Source organism: Setaria italica, chromosome II, assembly GCF_000263155.2.
Source record: "Setaria italica strain Yugu1 chromosome II, Setaria_italica_v2.0, whole genome shotgun sequence".
Classification (NCBI taxonomy): domain Eukaryota; kingdom Viridiplantae; phylum Streptophyta; class Magnoliopsida; order Poales; family Poaceae; genus Setaria; species Setaria italica.
In genome coordinates, this window is record NC_028451.1 from 41,169,399 (window position 1) to 41,188,517 (window position 19,119).

The window sequence follows — 19,119 nt, forward strand, 5'->3', positions numbered from 1 at the left end:
CATGCGCGGGAGGGCAGGAAGACGACGTGCAGGGCCGCGTTTGGTGATGGGCCAGATAAGAAAGTCTGCGACAGCCCAGCCCGGAATAATAATGCTGTGGTTGAATGTCCAAGGGGCCGAGCCAGTTCTACTGAGATGACCCAAATGGGCCCATTTGCTCCAGCAGCTATAGGAATGACTGTGGCTAGGAGTCGCCTGTAGCCGCTTATGGCCATCGGCATCGACCACCCGCCTATCGGCCTAATGTGCCGACTTGTGCTTATTCTAAAGCTTAGAGCTCGTGTCATGTTGATTACGAGTTGCTAAATTGCATGTATCATGTATGAATTCATTGTATGATTATTGTGAAAACTAAAATCATAGTTTCATAATTGCTTCTTCGGCAACTCCTCGCGCTATTCGTTACCTGGTCCTCTATGGCACCCGATTCACATCCACAATGATCACACCGTGCACACAAAAATGGTAATGCGATTGAGCAACAATCTATATTTCTGATTGTTTACTATCGCTAATACCACCATCTTTCTCTTTCTAACCCAGCATGTTTTCTTACTCTACGTCAGCATTGGTCCAATGGTCACAATAATGCCCTACCTGCAAGCCTCTATCCCGGTGGTGTTCCCGCCGCTACGTCGACCATCATCCTCTGAATCTGGTAGGACACGCTCGATCTTGCCGCTATGCCACCAATCCGTGAGATGATCGAAAATTCCCTTCCCTTGAGGCAACAAAATGAGATGAAATTTTCCATCTGAGTTTTTCCTTCAACTAAAAGTTTTTCAAATATGAATCTTGATTTGAAAACGGAGTGCTAATAAGCTTTCAACAAGATATTTTCCACCGTGACCATGAATGCTCGCGCAAGTCCAGTCTTATCTCCAATCAGTACGTGTCAATTCCCAAGAGGATCATTTTCGATCAGTTGCAACTCCATTGTTTTTCTTCTTCTTTTTTTCTGGCAACAGTGTGCAGCTGGCGGCTGGCGCCTCCTCCAGTCCAGATGCTATTCTCGTATACTGCCAGTGCCAGAGAAGATTTTGCAGAGGAAAACGGGTGGACCGGGTAGAAGCGGAACGCAGGTGGAGTAGAGACGGTTGGGGCGTCCCCCGCCCTTGTCGTCCAGCCTCTGCCTCTTCCCAAGGAGGAGGAGGAGGCTCCTCGCTCCCGTTGACGAAACCGAGCCTGGCTGTGTCTCTCCGGGTTTAATTTTATCTCCGCTGTTGCCGCCGCGCCTGTCGTCGATCGTCCTCTCCTCTCCTGGTGGTCGGGCTTGTCTTGATCTCTTCTGCCTTTTGCTGGCTGGGTGCTGGGTTGCCGAGGTCGGAGACAAGAGCGAGGGAGAGGGAGATGGAGTGCCTGCTGGGGCTGCTCAAAGTGAAGGTGGTGCGAGGGGTGAACCTGGCCATCTGCGACCCCCTCACCCACAGCAGCGACCCCTACGTCGTCCTCCGCCTCGGCCAGCAGGTAATAAGCCGACGCTCTGCTCCCATTCCCGCCGTCTCCCTCTCGCTCTTGCTATGGCGTACACCAAGCCACCAAGGCATAAGAGAAATGTTTACTATCCTCTTCTACAAAATATTAAAGATTTTAGTTTTTATCATGAATCAAACTTCTCTAACTTTAATCAAAATTATGAAAAAATACACTAACATTAATAGTGTCAAAGTAGTTTTATTAAATCCATCATAAAATATGCCTTGACAGTGCATTTTTGTTTGTGAAACTTGACAGCACATTTATTGATATTATAGATGTTAATAAATTTTATAGATATGATCAAAGTTAGAGATATTTGATTTAAAACAAAAACTCAAACCTCTTATATTTTATTCTAGAAAGGAGGAACTAACAAAGACTACTGATTGAGATTGAGAGGCCCGTCAGTATTGGTTTTGACTTTGAACTTTTCTTGTGACAACACTAAATTACCGACTCTGTTAATTATCAGGAATCATTGCTCAATATTATCGTTGTCGGGCTTTGTTTTTTTGTGAATTGGCAATGCGGGTGTCTCCTTAAATAACGTGCCATCTGAATTGCCAATTCCACCTCGTGGCATTTGACCACAAAAGAAGGGAGCAAGCAAAAGCTTGTTTAGAATCAAAGTTTTGGGAGTTAATCGGGGAGGAAGTCTTTCACGAGATGGGAAGCGAAGGGAGTGATGCCAAGCTAATATAAGGCTCATGCTTCACATTTTAAAGTTTCTGTGTGTATTTCTCTATTTTTAAGGACCTCTTGCATTGCCACCTTTTGCATCGTAGTCCTCCTTTAACATGTTATGTCGGCATTAATTTTCATATGTTGGGCAGAAAGTGAAGTCAAGTATAAAGTATCACACAATCAACCCAGAATGGAACGAGGAGCTCACCCTATCCATCACAAACATGATGCACCCGGTCAAGATTGTAAGTTCATCACCATGATCTCCATGAACACAATGCATGAAACTTCAACAGTCTCAAGGATCGTTTCAGTACCCCTGACCCTGAAAGTGAACTCTTCTTCTCCTGGCGCTTCGGTTGACATCACAGGAGCTCTTCGACCATGACACGTTCACCAAGGACGACAGCATGGGCGACGCCGAGTTCTGCATCCTGGACTTCGTGGAGATCGCCAAGCGGGACCTGAGCGACGTCCCCGACGGCACGGTGATGAAGACGATCCACCCGGAGAAGGCCAATTGCTTCGCCACCGAGAGCCACATCACGTGGAAGGACGGCAAGATCTCCCAGGACATCGTGCTCAAACTCAGGAACACCGAGACCGGCGAGCTCGTCCTGCACCTGCACTGGGTCAACATCCCCGGCGTCGCGCGGTGAACCCTCGGCGGGACGGCGACGACGGCTGCCCAGCTGGTTTTACATGAAGTAAAAGTAATGTAAATGTTGCTCTGTCTATGAGGTATCCAAAATAAGCAAACATCCTGACTCCTGCCTGAAGAGGTCATGGGTGTCTAATTTGTAAGGTATTCGGAAGGCTTATGCTACTGGGAGCAATGCTCTGTTTTCAGTTTGGTTCTGCATAATTTTCTGCCTTTTCTTGATCCACAGAGATATATGTTATGAAGGCATTTCAATTTCATACTGCAGTGATGTGTCTTATTGATCATTTATATTGACATAATTGATCATAATGACAATAACTTCCATTTATCAGTAGGTACCATGTACAACAACAAATAATTGCGTCAACAAAAACTGAAAAATCAGGTTTAGCCCACCGCAGGGCCCCTGCTCCTGATAAAAGCAGTTTTTGCAGAACTTCAGAGAAATCAATCGGTACAAAACTGACAGTAAGAATGATTGAACAATAAGGATAATTCAACGGCTGCAGTCGTAACATCAAATAGGATGAACTGGGTAATTTCTCTCATCTGATACCTCTCCTGGACTAAGTTTAGGAGCGCAAAAGGATACTAGTATATACACCATCCATGACCTGGCTAGTATGTACAATTTTGTCTTTCAAATCAGCAAGGGAGCGTAAGGAAGAACAAAAGAATGGAGCGAAACCAGGTCACCGTTGCTATCAGTCACCTAGCTAGGAAAGCAAATGTGGCGAGCTTTCATTGTTGCTGCTTCGAGAGCTTTCAGACGGTCGCTGATGCTTCGCCATTTGCACATCCCGGGTGAACTGGGTCCTTGATTTTGCATAAGGAGCTTCCCTTGCTGCAATGAAGTTCAATAAAGTTGGTTTGTTACAGCCTGAAACTTTGTAGATCATGCTTTCAGGTCAGATCGCTGTTCGCATTTCTTACCTGCAGCTAACTTTTGGGCGCGGAGAATGTTCTGCCGTCTTTTCCACCAACACGCTGCAACACAACTAGAAAAAGAATAGCTAAAAGCACCCCGAAAGCCATGCCGATTTTAGCAGCCACGGATAGATGAGGGCCACATTCACGTAACCCAGGAATTCCACATAGTCCAGCATTATCGGTGAAGCTGCAATTTTATCACAGAACTATCAAGTTAACTTGCCATTCAAGTTGGTATTTAAGTAAATGATAACTCAGGCATGTGTATAGATTGGTACGAATGATGTTATGCATGAGGAAAATTTGGCAGCTTGTACACAATTATGTACAGTGAAACGTGGAAGGGGGTAGGTATTTAAAAAAAAAATGAATGACTTCTTACTTGAATCTAGCTCTGTGCAGAGGCCTTCCTCCTAAACTGGCTGGGACTCTTCCTGACAGACGATTGCCATTCAGATTCCTGCATACGAGCAATTCTTTTAGTTTTAGAGGAAGGAAATCACAAATTTGAAATGCCAATTCAGAACAGAGTAATATGCATAACTAATGCACTCACAGGATCTGTAGCGATGTCAGCTGGCCAAGGCTCTCTGGAATAGATCCATTAAGCTCATTGTATGACAGATCCCTGCGAAGATAGTTGCAAAAGTCAGCTTCATACGAAACTAATTATTTGATCCAAGTGTCACATAAGAAAAGAGTAGCTCCAAGCCTGCTGGCAGCTAATAAGCAGCCTGAAAAGTCCCAATAATCATGACATACAGGGGGCGCTGACAATTTTAATCTGAATCATCCGATGATGCCAGATCTATTCACTGCAATCATCTTTTCTGATGTTCTGTATCCTACCGTTACATAACATGCAAATATTTCAGCCAATAAATAAAATTTCCCTCCAACCACCTACCCAAAAGCAATTGGCATCATCTTTCAAACAGCTGGCAACCTAATGAACACTATGAAATATCATTTACAAAAAAAAAACATACTCTTCATTTCACTAGAACAGCATATTATGACTTAGGCTGTCCTTGAAAGAACATAAATATCACATAGACACTGAACTACACAGCACTAAAGTGCACTTACAGTACTTGCAGTGCAGAGATGGTACCCACAGAGGTTGGAATGTTCCCCTTTATGCTATTGCCGCTCAAGTTTCTGTTGACCAAGATAGGCATTACTTCTGTCAGAGTAAATAGAAATGCTAGTACATTCTTATGAAAGTAAGGAACATGGTAACTCCATCTAGATTTGGTCGAAATGCTAGGCATCATATGATTTGAGTCCTTGCCACCATGGACAATAATCCAACCGTTTTTCATATTTTGAAAATTTAGCCTTTGAGTGATGGAAAGAGTTTGCAGTTTTTAATTATCAGAATATGAAACAAGAATAAGTCATATATAGTCAAAATTATTGTAAGTATGTTAACAGATCAACAAAATTAGTTGATTTCCATGCATGTGCATAGAAACATAATCAGTCACTCGGATTTTCTGTAAAGCCTTTCAAATCAACTTTCAGATGCCGTAGAGCAAATACAAAATGACATTACGTTACTTATTGATGCTTCAACACAATTCCTGTGGTCCTCTATGTGGCATGGTTTATACGCATATTAATAAAACAACTGAAGCTAATATTGCGAAAATGTTACAGGTTTCGAAAGTACATTTTCTAAATGTGTCGTAAACGGTAGACCTTCATCCACCCAGTTGAGACAAAATCTAGAGTAGTTCAGAAAAGGTGAACCATTAAAACCGCCACCATTGCTGCACCCCCCAAAAATGACCAACACATCTCAAGAATGGGACAACAACAGAGACACGAAGTGAGACATGAATATTTTTTTTTCTAAAGCTAAACCCATGACCTTTGACTCCAAAGCCATAGTGTTTCATCGACCAATCAATTTACCAAAAAAGTATATTGATGGAAGGCAGACAGTATACTCAAAAGATAATGAAAATTATTGCTTAAAAAAATGCTTTGAAGTGGTCATCTCTTCATGTCGGTGTTGTACACAAAAACTCACATGCTTTGCAGATGTTGCAGCTTAGATATGTCACCAGGTATAACCCCTCTCAAACCTTGGTTGTCAAGACCCCTGCATATTCAAGAGCAGTGTTAAATACTTGCAGCAAAAAGTATACCAATTGTCGTGGATGGAAAATGCATATAGAAAATAAAAAATGTTCTGGTTTAGCCCCTAAAGTCTGACCATTCAACAAGAACTAAGAAAAACCCTTGAACATGTGAATGATTAAATAAGCTTATAAAAGAACATAAATTGTTCAGATCAACTATACACTGGTAGATTCTAGCCAATCCTACGGGAAGTCACATGATCCAGAAAATACAACAAAGGTGCAAATTTTTTTAATGCGTCGAGTCAATAAAATTCTTACTTCAAGTTGTATTCAAAATACCTTAGGACACAATATATAGGGTATGTCAGTTGGTGTCAACTCAAGGGAAAATAGGGTAGTCAGTTAAGGACCAGTATGCCTCAAAGTTTGTCATCTATTCTTGGTTCTGACCTTTTTCTGTTCGTTGTGCTTAGCAATTAGGTTCTGTGATCAGTTTAATCTTGCACATACGTTTATACTAATTCGAAGTTACTAGAATGCATCTACCAAATTTAACTTTTCAGCTTCAAATAAATAAGCAGATAGTATTTGTATAACAGCATTATCATTAAAGTAGTGAAACATAAAAGGTTTTCTCAGTTTCAGATGATCAGAAAACAGAATCTGTTGCAAGATTTCTAACAAGCTAATCATAAAAATATCAATCCTAGTGACATGGACCAGCATGATTTAGAGAACGTACAATCCATCAATAACCCAATTCCCTTTGGTGTTGTCAAACTGACAATCAACTCCACTCCATGGATGCTGCTGAGGAACACAGGGGTCACCATTCCAGCCAAATCGAAGTGGAAGGCCAAGTGAACCCTTCAATGTCCGCAATGTACTCACTGTAGGTCATTGAAAACAAAAAGATTGATACGTGATAGTCATTTTAACAACAGGATATTTATTAGATTCAATAAAAGCTATGCATCACTAAACGATCTTTTAACCTTCTCCATTTTCAATGCTACATGATCTTCTGCAAGACTCCAAATAAAAGACTTGAAACAATTACTATTAAGTTTGTTAGTGCTAGAAACAATAGGAAAGTGAGTTAGGATTTGGAGGGCATTAAACAACCACCTTCTTGAGGCAAAGTCTTCTTTTCAGCTGCGATTATCTCAAACACCTCAATGGCATTAATAATGGCACGGGTTCCTTTCACAGGTTGCAAGATGATCTTAAGTGTTGTCCCACTGACAGCTACGGTTTTATTCAGAACAAGTGCAGTAAAACGCTCTCCTGTCATGCGGACTATATCAACATCCTTAAATGCAGTGTCTCCATTGATGAGTATATCAAATACTCTTTGCTCTTCTGCAGTTACCCCATTATCAATCTCTGCAAAGTGAAGCCATACTGAATAGTTCTTGTTTGGAGTAACATCCATTTCGAAAGACAAGCTCGGTTGCCTATCAGTGCCCACAATAGCTGATTGGTATAAGCTCCGAGGGTAAAAATTCGGAGCTATCAATGTCTCTGCTATAACATTCTCAGTTGATATAGACTGATCATCGGAACTGGATGATAAAGTTTGTAATCCTAACCAGAATCTGTCCCCACCCCAATGGATACCATGCAGATCTTCATCAAAAGCAGACTTTCCAGAGCCACATCTCAACCTTTTCGCTGTTCTAAGTACTGTCCCCTTTCCCCATGAAGGGCCAAAGTTATAGCCATTGTCATCAATTTGGAGAACTTCAATAGAAAGAATCGATGGATCACCATGACCTGTGCTATGGAAGCAAACTGATAAGCTAGAATCCTGAACAAAAACCAAAGCTTCTGCAAATGTCTTCTCATCATCGCTGCTCCAGCCCAAAAGCAAAGAACTGAATAGGGTGCCCTCAACAGAAACATCGAAAATTGGCTCGCTATCAAGATTAGGATTATCCAGCAAGGCAAAGAAAAGCCTGACTTGATAGTGCCCGTTGGGAACGTTGTTGATGTTATAGCAATTCTCAGGGCCATCAGATAGTGGGAAATAACGAAGTGTTTTCAGCGGAGGAATGATATAGCTCGGGCGAGTGGCATTTGCAAACCTGCCTCCAGTATAACCGAAGTCTCTGTACCACAATGTGTCTGTAGGTGACGTACGGACATCATCAAAACTTCCACAGCTTATTCGGATGGTGAATGGTTCTGAAAATAAACATTCATTTAGAACCATAAGACATAGAAACCATGTGAGTTAGACAGAGCAAACTGTTCCTTTGAATTAGGTATGCCTAAAAAACTGGAAGGAAGGTTTGCATGTTGGTTTTTCTTCACCCCTACTTGGTTTCACATGCCCCCTTCCTATTTAGTCCTAGCTTGAGTAAGCTTTACCTTGAATATGGCAAAATTAGCAAGAAAGGGCAAAAAAAAAGGTACTACTTACAAGTAGCAAAGAAAGTTGAGTGAGCACAAATTTTTCTCAACATGGGTAAGCCTCGGTTCCTCATCTCGTCAACGGCCCCAAATGCAAGAAGCGGGGGTGATGCTCAGCACAGAAATGGACCTAGAGCTAAACATAGATGGATATTCTAGGAAAGTTTCAGGGCAGGAACCAAACGGCAGGTTTGGTCTGGGCTGCAACACCAAGGACCGAAACACCAAGAATTGGGGGAACCTTTCTCTTTCGTGCGAGGAATCGGAGGAACCTAGCACTACTGGATTTTGATATAAGAAGGAAAACGCAAAATAAAGACAAAAATTGACTGGAAAGTCATAGATTTCACTACGGATGCAATACCATCAGCACAAATGCAAGAAGTTGGCAGTCACTATGCCGCATTTAGCAAGATTTCAGCAGGGGAACCAAATCTCAAGCTAGCAGCGAGCGAGGAGCAAGAAAGCTCACCTTTGCTAAGGTCAGCCGCAAGAACGCCAAGAAAAGCCGGCAACGCGGAGACCGCCAGCAGCCACAGCCGCAGCTGAAGCAGCACGGCAGGAGATCTCTGCCGCATTGCGCCTCCGTCCCCCTTCTCTCCCTCAGTCTTTCACTCACTCTCGGAAGTACGAGCCTTTTGCCTTCGGAGCGGATAGGATTTTTCTCTCCTTCAGAGCACGCTAACTCGCACGAATTTACGGAAGAACTTCGGTCCCCGTACAAATCCGAGAGAAACTCCGGTGCTTGTTTTCAACCGCTCCTTGTTCCTTTTTTCTCTCCACCAGAAAAAGCCTCGAAATGAGCTGTATGGATTTGAGAGCAGGAATGAGTCGAGCAACGGCGATTAGATGGAGCTAAGCATGGTTGCTTTTATGACAGTAGTAATGGCGACAGAGGCGTTGATGCGGTCACTGGATTTCTTTTTTCTTTTATTTAGTTTGGGCGCCACCAACCCGAGGAGGCGAGGATTTGAAAAGAATTTGACGGATCCGCCTGGTCGTGAGAATGAATGTCTAGCCTTGATCTGATTTATAATGAAAAATGGGCAAAGATGCCACGAGATGACGGAAGTGCGAGGACGTGGCTCAGGGTTCAAGCTAAACTCGGAATGACGGAAGTGCGAGGAGGTTGATTGGATTGGTAGGCCAATTTTGCAGAAGTTTTGCGTTCCGAATAGTAAAAGAACTCCTTTTGCGTTCTTTACTGAAATGGCCGAATCTAGCCGGACGCCGAAGCTGGTTTCGGTGGGTCACGTGCGAACAGGCGAGGGGGAGTGGGGGACAGCCGGGCAAGGAGCTGAGGTGATGGATCGGCAGCGGGAGCGCGGCTCGGCTCACGTCACATGCGAGACTGCGAGCGCGACGCGATCCCAGCGGCGCGCACCCGGACTAGAACGAACGCTGCGGGTGGAGCTGAGCAGACTCGGCTGAGCCGGTGAGCTGAGGTCTGAGGAATAGGTGTGAGCTCGGACTCGGAGGGTAAGCCGCGTCGCCACGCTCCCGCAGCTAAGGACCACCACCGACCGGCGTCGCTCGCGGTCGCGGGTGGTTGGCTGTGCCGGGCCGCCAATGGCGCCGGCATGTGCGCGGCGCGGCCCCAACAGCCGGCCGTTGCGGCGAGTTATGCGCGCCTGGATCGGACGCCAGGTCGTGCAGTATCGTGCGCCTCACGACTCCATGAAGGTTGAAGGACAGGCGCATCCAAAATGGTGGGGTGGCGCCAGTTGACTTGGGACTTCAGGGGAACGCTAAATCTCGTCTCGTCATCTCGTGTGCCCTCTCCACTTTGCGCCATGGGGATCAAATGGCCACCTACACCTACACGAGTACACGACTACACATTAGAACAAGGGCAACGTGATATGTGAAGACTGAAGAAACCTCACCAATGTCTTAGGATCAGGACGATCACATGGCCACCTGTAAAGATTACTTCCTTTGTTCCAAATTGTAGATCATTTTAGCATATCTAGATTATAGGTTTTTTCATCTAGCGTATATATACACTATGTCTAGATACATAGTGAAAACATTAAATATAGAAATGTCAAAATGATCTACAATTTGAAACGGAGCAAGTACATCAGAACGAGGGCAACGTGACATGTGAATGCACTTCACCAGTGTCTTAGGCATGCAAGGAAACAATAAGACGCGGGACGACCAGCAAAAGGGTAAAATTAAATAACGAGATGCACCAGTGCCTCCTGCTGGCAGTGTTCGCCTACGCATCCATTTAGCCCGTTTACACACCGTCTAAACGCTACACAGTGCTCAAGGTTTACAGGATCATATCCGAAACAACTCAAACACTCTTCTCCTCATTCAACTCCACTGCCAAATGAAGCTGAGGTAAAACAGAATTACCAACTACTGAACGGCCCTGCACTCTAGCGTATCTCAAACCTGAAACGTCAGGATCGGACGCACAAGATCCACTGGGGTCAGAAGACTCCCAAGACAGAAACAGGCCTCGCTCATAACGCGGAATGCATCCGCCACATCCAGCGGCAGTGAAGAAAGCATCACATCTGGAACTCTTTCACAGTGTTAACACCCTTTGTACAACGCTCAGACCAAAACCGGGGGACCGAAATACTTGTAGCAGGCAAAGGCATTAGGCATGCAACAGTGAAAACCGCATCCGCGGCAAAGGACAATTTCTCCATGGGACGCTTGATACAATAGTTTGTACAACACAAGACCACTTGAAATCAATAACATAAGACTTCTCTACAGTTATGTCGATAGCTTTCGCAGTTGCAGCCTCGCCTTATTGTACCTCAGTCTCCACCTATAAACATAAACATACTCGATAAATTGAGGACATGGAAACTAGATTTTCTGGGAAAATGGTACAGTATGTCATAATACCTTGTATAAGCTGAGCTACCTACTTCTTGTTAACTATATGGTACAAAGCCATCATCTAAGCTGGCGGTAGGGAGCGCCTGCAAGTTGGACACTCCATCTTAATGTCCATCCATCGTTGTAAACAGCCTGAGTGGAATATATGCTCACAAGGTGCCACCTACAGGAGGAAGGACAGTGAGTGCCCAGCAGTAACTTTCCGCGAAGTCAAATGCCAAAAACGTATCACAATTACCATGTATTCACTTGTTCTCTGGGTAAGATCAATTGTAGTCATGCAAATAACACAATCGATGGGCTGATTCGTGCTATCCTCGACCTTCCTGTGGTAGCAGTATTTCTCAGGCAGGATCTGAAAAATAGCAAAAAAGTTGATACAACAGATAAATATTACTAAAAACTGATACTCATAAAACACGATGTGAGTTATCATACAAGGAACAACTCAACAGTGAGACACAAAAAAGAGCGGCAACAAAAACATCTTCTGAAGGAATTAGCTACAGAATGGCAAGAATAGACTATATGTGTCATGGTAATATGGCATATTTATTACCTGGCGAGGAATAAAGCAGCGAGAACCAAGATAGTGCTGAAGCAAAAGCACTGCTGCTTGGATACCCATGAATACCGTAACAACTATGCACCATTTCTTGTCGGGCTCAATGCGCATGAAGTTACTGGGGCAACCAAATATATACAGTGGAATAGCGAGGCGAGTAACTGTCATGCCTAAAATATACTGTGGATGCAGAGGTTTTCTTGTATCCCTGATTATATTTGTGACAATTTGAGGTACCCAAAAGGAGTACATCAGGAGAAGAAGTGGGCGTAAGAAATTGTGCAACTCATACATTAGAAGGATTCCTCCCAAAAGAATGCCATCTGCAGAACACAAAGCAAATTAAAGAACATCTTAAAGTTGGTAAAAATGGATAAATATTGTTGAAAATGCAAAGTAGGTTGGCATACACTGAATAACAACATAATACTATAGAATATATGTTGTTTCAAATTAACAAAGGAAATGATCACTCTAATGGCTCTGACAGAATATCCAAGGCTTTCATTGATAGCAAGCATCAGGTACTTTGCCTGACTTAAACATGGGTAGCATCTCACTTGCCATTTACATGCAGCAGGTAAATGGGACAAGAGCCACCTAACAGCGGAAGGGTCAGTATTTGTCCAAGTATTTTTATGTTATACTTCTCGAACCCCACATTGATTGCACATAGAAGTTCTAATAGCAACAAATATGTAGAAAGGAGCATGCAACTGCATTGTATGCAAACTATGTTGATTGGGAATCTATTGACCTACTGGCATTATTCTTAGTGTGAAGAAATCCGATGAGTGTAGCAAGTACTTACAAAAGCGGCTGTAAAGAACAGACAGCTCTCGCCTCATTATCTCCCAACCTTCTCCACTGTTTAAAGGCCTACTTGCTTTCCATATGGCGAGAAGGTACCTCATTTCAAAAATAGAAAATACTACAAATTTGAAGAATGCAGCCGTTGCAAAGGCATTAAAGAGCGACTCTGTAGAAAAGTTAAACATAAGAAGAATGCAAGCTAAATAAAATTAAAAATTTCACAGAACTGACATTGACAGAAATTAGAAAATAAAATGGTGTCATAAGATTTTATTATAATCTCATGCAGAAACTGCAATAAATGTTAAGCAGACCAATACTTAATAATATGATTAATTGCAACGGAACTGATTTTTTTTATCTTACAAACATTATTATCACATAGCCACTGCATGTTAGATATGAGTTTTAGCAAGCTTATTATTGGATTAACTTTCCACAATCTCAACTAGGCATGTAGAATTAAGCCATTAACCATAATATACACAGCATTTGTCTTTTGCTTAGATTTCTTTTAAATTGAAAGATTCCATAGATTGAGCATAATTGACCAAGAGGGGACAGGGGACTAAAATATTACAGAAAATATAACCAAATACAGTCCATGAATCCTTTTGAACAACAATAATTGAAATCCTACAAGGTCATATTTTAGTTTACAATCAAAAGAGACAGAAGCAGTAGAGGATATCAGAATGGAATAGCCAGGAAGCACAAACAAATTATTCAAGTCATAAGACTCACCAACCAATATCCCAGCAGTCAGGTGAAGTAGACACAGATATGCATCCATGATAGCTTGTTGGCCAATCATTAAAATAGAAACCTTAGCAGCTCCCTGTAGGCAATACATAAGCACCTCAAACAAATGCGCATGGAAGCCATGTAATGCACGCAGTTTTGTTTTTGCTAAATGCTTCTCAAAGGGAAAAAGAATACTTACTGATTGAGTGTTGCTATGCTCCATTTGTCGAATCAGAAGCAGAACTTGAAGGAAAGAGATCTAGCATACCCTAGTTAAGGAATTCACAGACTGGACAAACCAATAACAATAAAATCAAAAAGGAAAAAGAGAGATGCCACAGAGGATACAAAAGTGACCATCAGTGTGTAGTTGACTGCTTTGTTGTAATAAACTTCTACATTCAAAGAAGTTGCATTTAGTAAGATAGGTGAGAAGCACTCTCCATCATCGCCGACAGCTGGACTCTCAATCAAACCCTCCAACCGGTACTTCTCATGTTCTCCATCTAGTTAACCAAAAAGTTTTTACAAAAGCAGTCACTATTTTAGCTGTAACTAAAAGTGAAGAAATTACCAACTGAAAGCTTAATATTGCCACATGTGAATTATGATGAAGCGTGGAAGAATGAATTTAATAGTAACGTAAAGAAATTATGTACCATTTGGGTTAGATGACACACGAACCACCTTAGCAGCTATTTCTGTGTTACAGTGTTTCTCCATGTCATATGTCAGAGCTGATAAGAAATAGCACGCATCAAAAATTGCAGCGGAGTGGTTTATAGTATTGAGTGTACAGTTTGAATCTTACAATTCTTCCTTCGGTTCTTCTCTTCAGAAGATTCTTGGAAAACTTGAGAGGAGAAAATCTGCAGCTGTTACAAATCAACCAGATAAAAAGTATATTCCATAAGCATGTTCATTAATTGTAAGGGATCTTTTGGGCATATGGACAAATGCACATTAAGAAGTTTGTCAAATCTCAGGAAGCAAAATATAATTGTGCATGATACATGATGAAATAATTCCCATGTACTATCAACAACACAATAAGTCAGATTTAAGAGCGTACCAAATGGTATGGATTTGAAAAAAAGTAATCCTCTTCTTGAAGTGGCTCACCATCTGCTCCACTAAAAAAGAACAAATACAATTCCACTAGGTCATATGACAAAAGGAGTTTGTCCAGAATATTTACATTTAACAAGAAACTTTCCATGGAAGAATAAAATGCAAACAGACCTTCAGTTTGAGAGAGAAAAAGGTCAGCTACCTGTTTGCTACCATCCGGAGTTGTCTAAAAGGCCATATGTACACTCCTTCCAATCTGATTTGAGCCACTCCATGATCGTGGGCATTGTCAATGACATCATGGAATGTAATTGATCCCTGCCAAACCCATGGTAAGGAAAGTAATCAGACAGCATGCAGAAGAAAAGGATCAAGCTTGTAATTAACATCCATGATTATAGTTAACTAAAAGCTGGTCATTTAAAAGGGTCATTTTATTTACTCTAACCTAAACAGGGGCAACCTCCATACAAAGACCAGGCTTGCAATAGCATTCTTGGTGATAGTTAACTCAGGTTGGACATGAAACAGACACCTAATTTCTTTCATGTGGGGCTAAAATAGAATGACAAAAAGAAGGTAGGTATAGCCAACGCACAGCAATCGCCAATCGGTTCATGTGTGACAGTGATTTTATTTTATCAAAGGTAATATAAAATAAGGAACTTGATCTACCTGGACATAATGCACTCCGCTTATCTTTGTTGGAGTGCTCAACAATTCCAGAACCGAATCACCTTTAGATTTCACAAATTCAAGAAACCTAGACGAACCATTTGTGGCACCAGCAAAGGCCCAGCTCCCTAAACCATAAAATGATGATGTCATTACACAAATTGAAGCAATACTGACAAGTAAACAGTATTAATCAGCATATAGCAAAGCAAGAGGGTAATTTCAAGGGGGGAACAGTTGCCCACATTTTATTAAGGTCGTTTGATTATTTCAAAACTATAGTAAACGAGATAGCACTTAATACAGGATCATATAATATATGTACCTGATTCAGAAAATTCATAAGACTACTTTTGCTGAGAGTGACAAGCATGCAGCCATAGCTTCATTTGGTTTTGAAATGGCTTCCCAAAATCAACCCTTTATATGTTTCAAATTTGAATTCCTTAAAAGCATCTATTTCTTAAGTCATTACATGATGATCATGGACAGAGTGGTAAAAGTTCCAGTGTGTAACTAGATTCCAAAATGTAGTACTGCACAGCACAGCAGCAAAAAATGGACCCTAAGAACAAGACAGCTCAAGCCTCTCGGCGGTATTATATGCCAACATGAGAAACCACATTAGGCACAGCGATGTCTATTAAACAGCAAAAGGAGAGAAAAATATATCAATAGAATAATAAGGAGATGACCAATTTCGAAAATATGTGGTATAATACTACTAAAATAACATTTAACACCACTTTAATTTAATGGAATACCCTAGATAAAACAAATAAGCTTTGGTTTATTCCTAAAATCTGTAATGTAAAAACAACACATGTCCTAATAAAGTTTGGAAGACTGCAATGTAATAAACTCGAGAAATTAAGGGACATAATCCTATGCCTTCTATACTATTTGTCTACCAGTCAATTATTTTGGTGACCCTCGTTGGGTTTCATCTCTATCCTACTTAGTTGGGATTAACAAGCAATGTTGCTGTTGTTGTTGTATTTGTGTACCAGCCAACATGGCATATCTAATTTCTGGAGACCTGAAGACATGTAACCATCCTAATTTATGCAGTGAAAATACAAGGTTATTCACATCGAGCAGTGATAAAACTTTAAGAGAAAGGGAAACACAGAAACACAAGCATTGCATAACCATCACAAAAAAGAATGCACAGAACAGAAGTTACCTTTATATGTTCCCGTAATATTCCATGAATAGGGGCCTATATCATTCTCATCCCTTTTGAAGAAGGCGTGCTACACAAACACACGTATCACAAGAAACACGCTGAGTCGCACGCATACCAGTAATAACAGATGGTACTAGTATCATCAGGGCTATAATCAGCTAATGTCTCTTCCAAGATAAATAGGAGACAATCAATCAAAGCTAGCATTTAACTACTATTCATCATTCAAGAGAAGAAATGTCCCACACACTTGGGTACTCCCAACTCCCTGGACTCTTTGATTTTTACAGTCAATTGAGCACACAGAATATCCAGTTCAAATGCCTATAATTTAGGTTAGATGAACCTAAGATGATTCCCAGCCGATTCCTACTCGTAGCCATCTAAGTATCTAACCGAAGGCCAAGGGAATAGTCTCTAGTGTAAGTCTCACGAAATGGCACCATCCAGCACCAAATTAAGTCAAAGCAAACCATCTTCCTCATCTCGTGCGCATCCGATTGCTCAACCCTAAGCTCCCAATTCATCAAACCCCCGCCCCTCGTACAAAAAAATGAGGGAAACGACTACCAACAGTATCAATCCAAGTACGGCAGCAGTAAACTCACCTCATCGCCCCACGAACCGGCGGAGGTGGCGGCTCCGGCGGACGCGACGCGCTCCCGGAGCGGCCGCAGCGCCGCGGCCAGCGGCGGGGCCAGGGCGATGCCGACCAGCACGAGACCCACCACAGCGGCCCTCATCACGGCGCCGCTGCCGGCCTCAGCGGCGGAGGGCCTCATCTACCTATCCCCCGATACACACCACGAGCGCGCGCGCAGACCCTCACGCCGACGCGTGGGCCACCATGCGGGCAGGCAACTGCTCTCCGGGCGGCGCGGAGGGGGGGGGTGTCTGGGGATCGCGCTAAACCTAGGAGGCTAGGACGGGGGCCGGCGGAGGAGCAGGCGGGGGAGGGGAAAGCGAGAGGGGAACGGGCGAGCCGGGGAAGGAGGGGGTGACGGCGGAGGGGAGGGAAGGGAAGGGAGGACGGCGACTTTGGTTTCGGCGGACGGACGCCAAGCGAACGCAACGCTTGCGCGTGGGGGATTTCCGCCTTCCGTGTGGTGCGGGGTGGTTGGTGCTGGGGGCGGCGGGGCTGGAGACGGGCTGGAGTGGGAGCAGCTCGGGGCCCGCCTGTCCGCGAGGGCGTGTAGCGCGAGGCCGCGTGAGGCTGTGGGCGACAGGCTCGTGCGCATTGTTTATGGCACCATGGACATTCGAATGTTCTCGCAGCGCGGAAATGATGATTAGGCGCGTACAGAGCGCGTTTGTTGGACTGTGAGTCACTGAGTCTTTGAAAATGATGAACTAAAGCCCGTTTGAAAAGTAGAGTTTGGAGAGATTTTGTAGGTTTATCAGGTCATTTCGAAGTTGAACCGTGTCTTTGCAAATTTTGGAGCTCCAAACAGACCGTAATTAAAAGTTCTTCTCTTGAAGTGGATGTGAAGTCTAGGCAAATTTGGGCGTGTTATGTTCCTGGCTGCAGTTCGCCACGCCTAAGCTTAGGTTCCGCTTCAGAAAGGAGGTCGCTAGTTGATTCTTTATTAACCTGCGGCCATTTTCAAGCATCAGCCAGTTCAGTTTTTGTGGCAGATTTATGCCGCCAAACATTAAGCGCAGCTACACTTGTCGTGTGGTAAGATGTGGTTAGCTACCGAGTAGGTCCTTTGTAGCAAACTTCTCTATCTAGAAGCAGGTGTGGGATCTAAGTCGAAGTGCCCAATAAAATATTAGTTTTTGTGATTTCTCTTATATATTTGAATCGATGTTACTTTTATCTCTTATCAATTCCACCTTTCTTTTTTCCTTTTGTGTTCAACACATGTAGGGCTCTCCAGCTTCGGCACCGTGGAGTACTGTAGCGTATCGTAGCGCGTGCCGGAGCGCTTTGTTTAATGTTTAGATACTAATTAGAAATATTAAATATAAACCAATTGCATAAATAAAAGCTAATTCACGAGACGAATCTATTAAGCCTAATTAGTTCATAATTTGACCATGTGGTGCTACAGTAAATATGTGCTAATCATAGATTAATTAGGCTTAATAAATTAGCCACGGCTTATGCAATTAGTTTTATAATTAGTTCATGTTTAGTCCTTCTAATTGGTATCAAACATCCGATGTGACCTGACCTAAAAATTAGTCCATGGATCTAAACACCCTCTAAGTTGGGTAAGCCACTTTTTTTGACTCCACCGGCTTCCCCTCTTTCCGGTTCATTTTTGCCTCATTTTGCGTTCCGACTTCACACTATAGTAGAAAATAGTGCAGCATAGTACCAGCAAGAAGCCAAAGCCGAAACCGGTGCCAAAGGGGCCACAGTTTCCAACTTTACCGAATTGAAGTTAGAACTTACTTATTCCAAGTATTTCCCTAACGCACTAATGATATGTGCGAAGAGGAAGCAGATATATTGGGAAAATTCTCTTCAAGTTGCATTGTTGAAGCATTCAAGCTGGGTATATATCTTAGAGCTCCAAAACAAAAGGAATTTCTTGCTTAAAAGACAAAAACTGAAAATAGCTACCCTTTTTATGTTACTTGAGTTGCATTGCATAGCTGTAAGAAAAAAAAAACTACATTTTAATTCAAAATCGGCAGAAACCGGTTCATCGTCACTTGTTTTACTAAAGAATAATACCACATGAACACGCGCATGCATATCCCAATGTAACCGACAACTAAAAAGTGTTAGCTGAAAATGCAAGCACCAACATCGAGTAGCCGAATATTTAAACCTTGATGAGCAAGTTCCATAAAAGAAACGTAACCAACGGTGATTACATATTACACCTTTTAACATGATTTGGAAGAACCCCCTAGCTTCTTGCCCTTAGTTTGTTGTTTCCTCGGCAAGTTACATCATGCAAGCTTAGGAAGCTGG

General features: G+C 42.6%; 3 protein-coding genes across 4 annotated transcripts; 1 reads left to right on the top strand and 2 right to left on the bottom strand.

The window, feature by feature from the left end:
* The first annotated feature begins 1,046 nt into the window (after positions 1–1,046).
* Positions 1,047–3,084, top strand: LOC101761168 (protein C2-DOMAIN ABA-RELATED 5). Its single transcript, XM_004957727.4, has 3 exons — positions 1,047–1,467; positions 2,313–2,408; positions 2,535–3,084. The coding sequence occupies exons 1-3, from the start codon at positions 1,351–1,353 to the stop codon at positions 2,820–2,822; spliced, it is 501 nt and encodes a 166-aa protein (XP_004957784.1). The 5' UTR covers positions 1,047–1,350; the 3' UTR covers positions 2,823–3,084.
* Positions 3,085–3,170: 86 nt separating this feature from the next.
* On the bottom strand, positions 3,171–9,376 carry LOC101761557 (probable LRR receptor-like serine/threonine-protein kinase At1g51820). Its single transcript, XM_012843910.3, is given in 10 exon segments — positions 3,171–3,671; positions 3,761–3,820; positions 3,823–3,944; positions 4,140–4,217; positions 4,314–4,385; positions 4,847–4,918; positions 5,796–5,867; positions 6,593–6,740; positions 6,979–8,037; positions 8,738–9,376. Coding segments are annotated over 10 exon segments (1,917 nt in total). The 5' UTR covers positions 8,844–9,376; the 3' UTR covers positions 3,171–3,543.
* A 1,376-nt stretch (positions 9,377–10,752) lies between these two features.
* LOC101761964 (DSC E3 ubiquitin ligase complex subunit 1) lies at positions 10,753–17,312 on the bottom strand. 2 transcript variants are annotated; one of them, XR_001163344.2, is made up of 15 exons: positions 16,799–17,312; positions 16,188–16,257; positions 15,002–15,129; positions 14,529–14,644; positions 14,328–14,388; positions 14,067–14,130; positions 13,915–13,992; positions 13,604–13,761; positions 13,455–13,514; positions 13,256–13,349; positions 12,510–12,677; positions 11,693–12,021; positions 11,372–11,488; positions 11,140–11,296; positions 10,753–11,059 (listed from the first exon to the last, which is right to left on the bottom strand). XR_001163344.2 is itself a non-coding variant. In XM_012843911.2 (15 exons), the coding sequence occupies exons 1-14, from the start codon at positions 16,970–16,972 to the stop codon at positions 11,195–11,197; spliced, it is 1,719 nt and encodes a 572-aa protein (XP_012699365.1). In that variant the 5' UTR covers positions 16,973–17,312; the 3' UTR covers positions 10,753–11,059; positions 11,163–11,194. The 2 variants fall into 2 exon arrangements, 1 of the variants encoding a protein (XP_012699365.1); XM_012843911.2 differs by having other exon boundaries at positions 11,163–11,296.
* Positions 17,313–19,119: the final 1,807 nt, after the last annotated feature.

What these genes read in the sequence shown, in the direction of transcription:
- LOC101761964 (XM_012843911.2), bottom strand. Translation starts at nt 16,972, where the DNA reads ATGAGGCCCTCCGCCGCTGAGGCCGGCAGCGGCGCCGTGATGAGGGCC. An exon ending in TATTACGGGAACATATAAAG is followed by an intron (nt 15,130 to 16,187) that starts GTAACTTCTGTT and finishes TTTATGGTTTAG; the next exon opens with GGAGCTGGGCCTTTGCTGGT. An exon ending in GACTGCTGGGATATTGGTTG is followed by an intron (nt 12,678 to 13,255) that starts GTGAGTCTTATG and finishes ACTTTTCTACAG; the next exon opens with AGTCGCTCTTTAATGCCTTT.
- LOC101761168 (XM_004957727.4), top strand. Translation starts at nt 1,351, where the DNA reads ATGGAGTGCCTGCTGGGGCTGCTCAAAGTGAAGGTGGTGCGAGGGGTG. An exon ending in TCCTCCGCCTCGGCCAGCAG is followed by an intron (nt 1,468 to 2,312) that starts GTAATAAGCCGA and finishes TATGTTGGGCAG; the next exon opens with AAAGTGAAGTCAAGTATAAA. An exon ending in TGATGCACCCGGTCAAGATT is followed by an intron (nt 2,409 to 2,534) that starts GTAAGTTCATCA and finishes TTGACATCACAG; the next exon opens with GAGCTCTTCGACCATGACAC.